This window comes from Pinus tabuliformis, chromosome 1_2, assembly GCF_031772625.1.
Source record: "Pinus tabuliformis cultivar Carrire ecotype Pingquan chromosome 1_2, CPIR1, whole genome shotgun sequence".
Lineage (NCBI taxonomy): Eukaryota > Viridiplantae > Streptophyta > Pinopsida > Pinales > Pinaceae > Pinus > Pinus tabuliformis.
This window is the reverse complement of record NC_142298.1, coordinates 1,149,757,036-1,149,765,883: the sequence shown is the minus strand read 5'-3', so window position 1 is coordinate 1,149,765,883 and position 8,848 is coordinate 1,149,757,036. Positions and strand designations below refer to the sequence as shown.

At 40.8% G+C, this 8,848-nt stretch overlaps 1 protein-coding gene across 1 annotated transcript in view; it reads right to left on the bottom strand.

The window, feature by feature from the left end:
• Positions 1 to 248: 248 nt before the first annotated feature.
• The window catches only part of LOC149210281 (internal alternative NAD(P)H-ubiquinone oxidoreductase A2, mitochondrial-like), a 44,051-nt gene continuing 35,451 nt past the window's right edge, over positions 249 to 8,848 (bottom strand). The window contains exons 5-10 of the mRNA XM_089396670.1: positions 3,676 to 3,836; positions 3,407 to 3,472; positions 2,463 to 2,626; positions 2,209 to 2,323; positions 927 to 1,106; positions 249 to 796 (exon numbers count right to left, since the gene is read on the bottom strand). Of these exons, the coding sequence (XP_089252796.1) occupies positions 644 to 796; positions 927 to 1,106; positions 2,209 to 2,323; positions 2,463 to 2,626; positions 3,407 to 3,472; positions 3,676 to 3,836 (839 nt within the window). The 3' untranslated portion in view covers positions 249 to 643. The remainder of the gene's footprint in view (positions 797 to 926; positions 1,107 to 2,208; positions 2,324 to 2,462; positions 2,627 to 3,406; positions 3,473 to 3,675; positions 3,837 to 8,848) is intronic.

The following is an 8,848-nucleotide window of genomic DNA, read 5'->3' as shown; positions in this document are numbered from 1 at the left end:
ATTTGATCATCGGGCTTGAAGATTGTACTCTCTAGGCTTTCCGTGCTGCAACTTCTCAAATTCATTTCTTGGCTTTTTGGACATATAAAGCAAGTTATTCCATTCTATTCTATCCGTGAGAGCTTTTGAATAGTGATATCGCTCTCTGCAATAGAGCATCTTTCATAAGAGATGATATATTCAGAAATAAGCTTTAAATCACAGGCACCCATAAACTGACCAAAAAGAAGTTGCCTGTACCCGCAATAGAAATTCAAGAGGCATATTTTCTGAATAAATTTTTACAAAATAAAGCCTGAAACAGCGGCATCAAAACTTGCACCCTATTGTAGAAGGTATAAACGTATCTCAGCTCTGATACGTTATATATTATTTTCTTTTCTTTTGCTACCTCCAGTATTCCTCAAACAAGGATAAGGTCCAGAGGTGAATTTTTTTTGTTCATAAAAAGCAACTAAAGAGTACTTATAAAACTTCTACAGAATATAACTGACTGCGTCCCTAATTTGTAATGTGGAAAATTCCAACCCTAAGTTGCGAGGCGAAAAAATAATGAACAATAAGCATAAATAATGAAGAAAATATTGCCTTCGCCAGAAAACCTCTGCAGTTCTACAACAATCTCAGAAACCCACTTGAAGGACTAGATACGCGTAATGTCACGACCAAACACAAACGTTGTAGCCCAGTTCACTGCCACATAAACCCTATTCCTCCAACTCAGCACACGTGTTAGATAAGCTGACCGCCACATTATCCAGCTTACGAAACCTGCCATTGATACACCTTTTGCCTCCTGCAAACAATCATGACACATTAGCAAGAAAATATGAAGGAACTCAATGACACCCGACATTTTATTGTTTTTCCTGTGTTGTGATCCTAACGGAAGATTATAAACGGGACAAAAGTGAACCATGCCTTACCTTGCTCTGGCGAAGGTCAACTAATGCTTTGTAGCGTCCGACAGATGCCATACTTCCAAAGTGCTTGTAAACAAACTGTTTACCAAAGTCTTTGTCTGAAGAACTTCCTGCCTTCCCCCCGCCCATTTTTGCAAGCTGATTCATAAGCTCGGCCAAATACTTGCCCTCTCTCTCTGCAACCTGTCATTACAAAGTATATCATTTAAGTTTGAAACTTGGAACATCAATTTTAAACAAGAAATAGATCAAGGCACAGCACGCATAAACCTGAAGGTCGAGTGTTTATCAGCTTATAAAGTATGGAAAAACGATGCTCTTATATTGTCCAGTAATATTCGGTAGGTCCTATATCTTGGTTGAACCCACCCAGTACTAGAACAAGAGTATTGGTGCGAGAGGTATACAAACAGGTTGCAGGTGACTGATGTGGTTAAAAGTGAAAAGATTTTGTTACATAGTCAACTGATTTGGTGTGCATGTTGTTGATTTGGGGTAGCGAATTCCAACACATGTATTCCTCAGACTAGGGTCATAAACAATAGGGTTCAAAGGTGAAACTCCATAATCGCTTGCTAAGACAAAGCGAGCAGAACATTTAAGCGAAATCGTAAAAAGGGAAGAAGACGTCATAAAATGACGTCAAACTTATGAATCACAACCATAGAGATTTATATATAAGAAAGATGATCATAATTTCATAAAACGGTTCAGAAACATCATTTTATAAATATTTAACAGTTAAGGCCATGGATTTAGACCATACAGGGCTACATACCCTATGGAATGGACATTACGATATAGAAAGTGCCACAGCTCGATACACATGCACAATGCTTCTTATTTTTATTAATGATTCTCAGATACTAATGAAGTTCTGAGAAACCGGAGACTTTACAGTAGCTGTCTTAGGCTCAAGTACGCCTCTTACAAGGCTCTACAGTGCTGAAATAGTATTAGAGACAGCACACACATTAAAAAATAATGTAATCAATGCGACACTCGAAGGATTTCTCAAAAAGTAGATCGTTAGTGTGACTTATTGCAGCATATTTACTAGGGGAAATCAATCAGCGTGTGAGAAAAGGGATCGAAAATCAAATAAAATAATCATGGCCTAAAGATCAGTTAAAAAAGCATGCTTGACCTTTGCAAGATGTATTCAAGACTTTGAATTGAATGGAAAAATAAATACTGAATACTTCATTCCAGATTAGGCGCGAAAAGAATGTACAAGGAAAATGTTCTAAACAACACTGAGATAAAAGCTGATGTGAAAGGTGACCTGAGCCAAAGCTGGAAGTGTAGGCTTGCCAGTGCTTTCCACAAAACCTGCACAATCGCCAATGGCAAAAACATCTTCTGTCGAAGGAACTCGTAACCATTCGTCCACACCTACCCTGTATTTTAGGTAATGCCAATTGATAAATACCCATAGTTACAGACCTCCGAGAACTACAAATCAAACACATGATAAAGAAATGAAATTGCCCACTTCACATTTACAAAGAACATTTATTTATTTGGACAGGAGAATACCTTCCACCTGGAGATTTTGGAAAATTGAGGGATTTTATAAATGGAGAGGCACCAACGCCTGTAGACCAGACTAGCAAGCCATAGGGAACTTCACTTCCATCCGTAAGTATTAGTTTCTCGGGTTGAACATCCTTGACAACCCCACGCACAAGACGAACTCCTGCCTGCAAAGTCAATAAACCACAGCCAAAAGCCAACGTTATTAATACATAATTCAGATATGGACAAAAGCATATCACCTCTAACCAATGTTTCAGTCTGATTCTCTGTCAATATGGTTAAATGGAGACTCTGGACTAATTTAACCCCCAAAGGCCATACGACCCTACACTGCCATTACCAAATTCTTGCATCCATTATGGGCAGGGAATTTATGACATTCTGTGTGGAAAGCCTGGTGTGTGTCTGAACACAAGCATATCATGCAAAATTGAGCATCACTGAAGATATGTGATCTAGCTCCTCTCCTGGTATTATATATATACTACACTGAGGCTAGGTTGGGACCAACCCACTTGTTAGATAGAAGAATGATCTCCTAAACAAGAGGATGTTGTCCCCAGGATTATGGGGACTCAGTGAAACCTGGACAACCCTTGAGACAGTGTAACCCCACGATTGGTTTCCACCGTCAACTCCTTCCATGTGATTTGAACATGAACTTGAGAAGTGATGGGGACTGAACCCAACACAAACCAACTAATCTATACTTCATAATCTTCAACTAGCCACACAGACCAACTAGTCTACACCTCATGGTTTTCGATGGACTAAAACTCACACAAACCAACTGAACTACATCGAAAACACCTCATTGTTTTCGATGGGGACTAAAACCCAGACAAATCCACTGGTCTACACCTCATGGTCTTCAATTACCCACACAAATCAACTGGTCTACATCTCATATAAAGCATCTCAGAATGTAAGGAGATTCTTCTTACCTTGGTTAAATGTCTAGCAGCGTACTCCCTTAGCCCCACATCGAAAGATGATAAAATTTCATTTGCCTGTTCATGCAAGAAGCAAATTTTTGTTATCTCCTGCGTAGATGTTCAATCAGGCTTGTGGAAGGGAAATAATCATGTAAGCAATGAATAAACACCCTATGTACCAAATTTTACAACTAAATAAACACTCATTGACACTGATGATTAGATATAAAAACAATATATATCGACTCCCTAAGAGCCAGTGAATCTCGGGTTTGTACCTCTATTAATGTGACATGAATGTAGTTTTTAACATGAGCATATCTATAATATACATCTCTTTTGATAAAGTCGCTTAGTTCACCACTGAACTCAACACCAGTTGGACCACCACCTACTACCACACAGTGTAAAAGTCGGCTTTTCTCTTCCTCCAAAATTCCTGTAAATTCAACAAATGTCAGGAGCACTGGCAACCTATGATTAATTTATAAATACATTCACATTCCGACAGAAATTGTATCTTCACAAAAATATTTATGCAAGAAAAAATTTGCAACTAGTCTAAATATCCTGCATGTGCAAAGTCAGGGCCTACGAATATATTGGTAATTACGAATCCCTTTTGATAAAAATATGTACATTGATTAGTCTGATAAAAGATAGTTCTAGTAGAGCAAATGTTTGAAACTAATTTGTATTGGCTGTGTGAAAATCATGGTCATAAACATTTGTTGAGAACAAAACTGGATTCAATTAGTAATCAACAAAGCTTGAGAGCCCCCCGCACATGGAGAAAATATCTATGTTTAAAGAATGATAACCTACATAACGGAAAGAGATTTATCAAGTGACTACAACATTTTCTGAAAGGCTACATGAGCTATTTTACCCTGTGATGCTGTAACAATTCGCTCTCCTGCATATCTGCCTAAAACCATGCTAGATCTGGGTCCATCATAGAATAACTGAGGGGACCATCTAGGATTCATTCCTAGTCCATCTAAGACACTCTGCTGTGATAGATCCTTCTAAAATAAGGAAAACGCAAAAAGGAAAGAGGAAAAAATAACTTCGGCCCATAGTTTAAAAAACTGGCCGGTTTGAACAGTAAGTGGTCAAACCTGCCAGTCAGCAAACTTCAGCTAATGACCCAGTAGAAAATTCCGGTTTGGGACCAGTAGTATCCAATCGGTGCCAACTGGTCCGAACCAGCTGGTTTTGCTTCAACAAACCAAGCGAGTCAGATCTCACATTTGTGGGATCAAATCAGCCAGTCAGCAAACTTCAGCCAATGACCCTGTAGTATCAGATCGGTGCCAACTGGTCTGAACCAGCCGGTTTGCTCCAAACTGAGCTGGTCAGATCTCACATTTGTGGGATCAAACCAGCAAGTCAGCAAACTTCAGCCAATGACCCAGTAGAAAAATCCGGTTTGGGGACTAGTAGTATCAGATCGGTTCCAATTGGTCTGAACAAGCCGGTTTTGTTCCAAACCAAGCCAGTCAGATCTCATATTTGTGAGAGGAGTCTGGGACCCACAATGGCAGTTTTCCAGGTGGTTTTTGAAGAAACTACGGGTTGGTTACCTTCCAAAAGGTTTGGTACCTAAACGGTACCAACCATTTTGAACTGGCCAGTTTCGCTCCAAACTAGGCTAGTCAAATCATGCATGTTTGGGAGGAGTCTAGGACCCACAATGGCAGTTTTTCAGGTGGATTTGGAAGAAACAAGGGGTTGTTTCCCTCCTAAAACAGCTTCCCTTGGCTGTAAAACCAACCCTCCTCCTAAGCCCTAAACCTAAACAATAAAAACCTAAATGAACCCTATCAATGCTGGCAATCGATAATAATGTTAAATTCTTGAAGTTAAAGGTTACTTTTTTTCCCCTTGGAAAAATCGTAATTTTCATTAAGAAAGAAAATTACATGTTGTAAATGCACGATGCATATGCTGTAAGAAAGGCGCTGCCTGTCCAAAAATAAAGGTTCAGGAATATAACTGTTCAAAATTTGAAGCCTTATGTCCACGCAGGGAGGCATCAATGTCAGGTGATATACTGCATAATAATTTACCAGATAATAGTCCAGCACTTTGAGAGTGCTGATCAGCTCTAATTAAAAACATGTATATTTACAGATGGAGTAACTAACAAAAAACATGTAAATATGTCATGGCTCCCAATAAGCCGAAACTATACAGCGATATCCATATATGGCCGATGGTAGTACTGATAGTGAGCGCCATCCCTCTGTTCCTGTATTAACCAAGTGCCTGGAGGCCTGTCCGCAGCCTCTTTGGATAATCTGTCGGCAGCTGTGTTCCATTCCCTGTAAATATGATGGCATGTAAAAGAGTAAAAAAAAGAGATAAGTCGCAGAGCCTCATCCAGAATATGTCTCAATGAAAATGCAGAGCATCTTGTAGTTTTGTTTAGCCAGTCACATACAACTTTAGAATCCCCAAATAATTGTAGATCTCTACAATGTTTATCCAAAGCGAATTGAATGATAAATTTTGCGGTGGTTAATTCAGCAAAGTTGTTTGTTCCCCTCCCTAATCCCATTTGTATGTTGTATAGGTGGGAAACAGAAATATATAGTATGGCGCCTCTGCCACATCCTCCCTCTTGGGTGGAGCCATCAAAATAGGCCCAAGGTATCCGGTGATTAATGGTCTCCGGTACTATAATGCGGGGTCGATAGGGTTCAATGTCATTCGGAATGAGGGCAAAGTCGGTCAAAACACAGGCAGCAATGGAGGGCCAATGCGGGACGACGTTCTGGAATGTGAGCTTGTTCCTCGCGATCCAAAGTGCCCAACTAACGAGGAGTGGTAGATTCCTAAGCTTGGTTGGAATAGCAAAAGTCCACCAATCGGACCATGCCTCTATGATAGATGCTCCGTCCACCTGCACTGTGGTGCCGCCGATGTTAGAATAGACTGCCATAGTTCTTGTGCAACTGTACACTCTATAAAAAGGTGAGACACCGATTCATTGCAACATTTATAGAGAACACTAATATGGACCATATTGAGAACGCTTGAGAAGGTTCTCTTGTGGGGATTTTATTTTTTAATATTGTCCACATAAGGAGTCTACATTTGGGAGGTGCTTTGAGCTTCCAAAGGTTCTTCCACCATGACTCGATGGCTTGAGGTCGGCGAGCTTCGGCCAACACAAGGTAGCCTTCCTTAGGTGAGTATCTCCCGGTCTTCGAAAGTGCCCAGATTACCTCATCTTCGCCCTCACTTATTCAGATGTGTGCTTCTGTAAGGGCCTCGATATAATCATTCCAGATCTGAGACCACCAATGAGGGATGTTCAGACTGTGGGCCGATTTCCATGCTTGCTGAAATAAAATGGTATGCTCAAAGTCTGCAATGTGACAAATGTGAGTGATGTTCGCTGCATTGAGATGGTTTGTGAGCTCAATTGGTAGCCTGTGAGCATTCCCACAACCAATCCATGGATCTAGCCCAATCCTCACAGCCGATCCAGATTGTATTTTCCAAGTAATGCCTGCTTTGATGGAGTCCAAAGACTTGATTACAGCCTTCCATATGATCAATATCCTCATGGAGAGCCTTTGAGGCAGTCTTAGCTAGTCCGTCACTTGTAATGAGCTGCCAACCAAGTTTTGCTGCCAGTGCGGAGGAGAAATCCTCCAGCTTCTTAATGCCCCAGCCACCCCATTTCTTTGGTAAGTTTAGAGCTTCCCACTTGACCCATACAAAAAAAATTCTTGTCTGTCTACCCTTCCAAAGGAATCTACAGGATAAGGCATGTATCCTGGAGAGGATGCCCCTGGGAATCCATGCCAGGGACATCTAATAGACCGGAGTAGCCTCCAATGCATTTTTAATGAGAATAAGTCTGCCAACCTTGGATAGATATTTATAATACTAGATGTTGAGTCGCTTTTCCATATTTGCAATAAGCCAAGTCCAGTCTGTTATTTCGTATCCCAAGGGCTTCAGCGTGATCCCAGATATTTGAGACCCTCCTCCAGTCTCAGGAGGGAGAACCAAAATCTTTGAAGAGCATAGTGAATCTAATGTTGGGAGCATCTGACCACTGTCAGAGTAGACTTGGTGCAGTTTATAGTCATTCTGGTAGCCGATGTGAATAAAGAGAAAGTATCTTTCATGTTCGTCAAGTCCCCAATGCCACCATTGAGGAATATCAAGACATGTCCACAAATAACAAATGTGTCAAGATGCATTCATCTGTGATTTTTATGCCTTGCAGTCTGCCCCTTCTGAATTCTTCTTTGACTAGTCTACTGAGCCCTTCCATAATGAGGAGAAAAAGTAATGGTGACAGAGGGCAGCCCTAGCGGAGACCTCTTTCAGAATGAAAGAAAGGAGAAGCGCTTTCGTTAACCAGAACACTGAATGGTATGTTAGTGATGCAACTCATAATCCATTTAATGAAAACAAAAGGAAACCCCAGGTGGTTTAACAGCATTCTTAAGTACAACCAGCAAACTCTATCAAATGCCTTAATGAGATCAACCTTAAGAATCATACCTTTGATTTCCTTGACATGCAGAGAGTGCAATACCTCCTGAGCTGTTCCCAACAGCCTCATGTATCCGGCGATCTTGTAGGAAGGCAAATTGCTCTAGAGATATGTGTTTGGATAAGATGGGCCTCAGTCAATTGGCTATAAATTTAGCCATGATCTTATAAATGCAGTTGCACAAAGAAATCGGTCTGTAGTCGTCAAAGGTTGTCGAATTATCAGTCTTGGGGATGAGCACAATGAAGGTTGAGATGAAAGGAGCATGCATTTTGCCGTTATTTCTGGAATCCTCAATCTCAAAGAAAGCTAGATAGAACTCTGTCGACCAACCATCCGACCCAGGGCTCTTATCTTTCTTGAACCACTTGAGAGTGGCTTCCAATTCCCCTAGAGTGACTTCTATAGTCAGTTCCCTGGCATCCTTCTGTTCCACTAAGCGTAGAAAGAGCTAAGCCACTTGTATTATTTCAGCAAGGTTGATATCGGGGGGAGCTCTGTAAATCTTTTTGAAATGAGAGGATGCCAATGATGCCAACTGAGGGAAAGTGTTTACAGTGAGGCCTTGATCATCCGAGAGCTGCCAGATGGTATTTATTGCTTTCCTCCCATTTGCATATTTGTGATAAAATTTTGTGTTATCATCACCCTCTTGCAGCCAGATCGCCCTACTCCTCAGCCTCCAAGCTTCTTCACGGTCCTTTAAGATTTTCCCTCTAGCTGCATAGCAAGATGAGATTCTTTCCTTGTGTTCTATATACCCCACCCAAATCATTTTCAAATTCTGCTATTTCACTTTTTGCCTTTCTCAGGGTTTGATCATCCTTGACCCTTTTGTTATGTGCCCATATTTTGGAAATCCTCTTCAGCTCGGTAAGATTGTGAGCAAAACCTTTAGCTATGTTCCCTCCAGCAGCTAGGGGATTTGT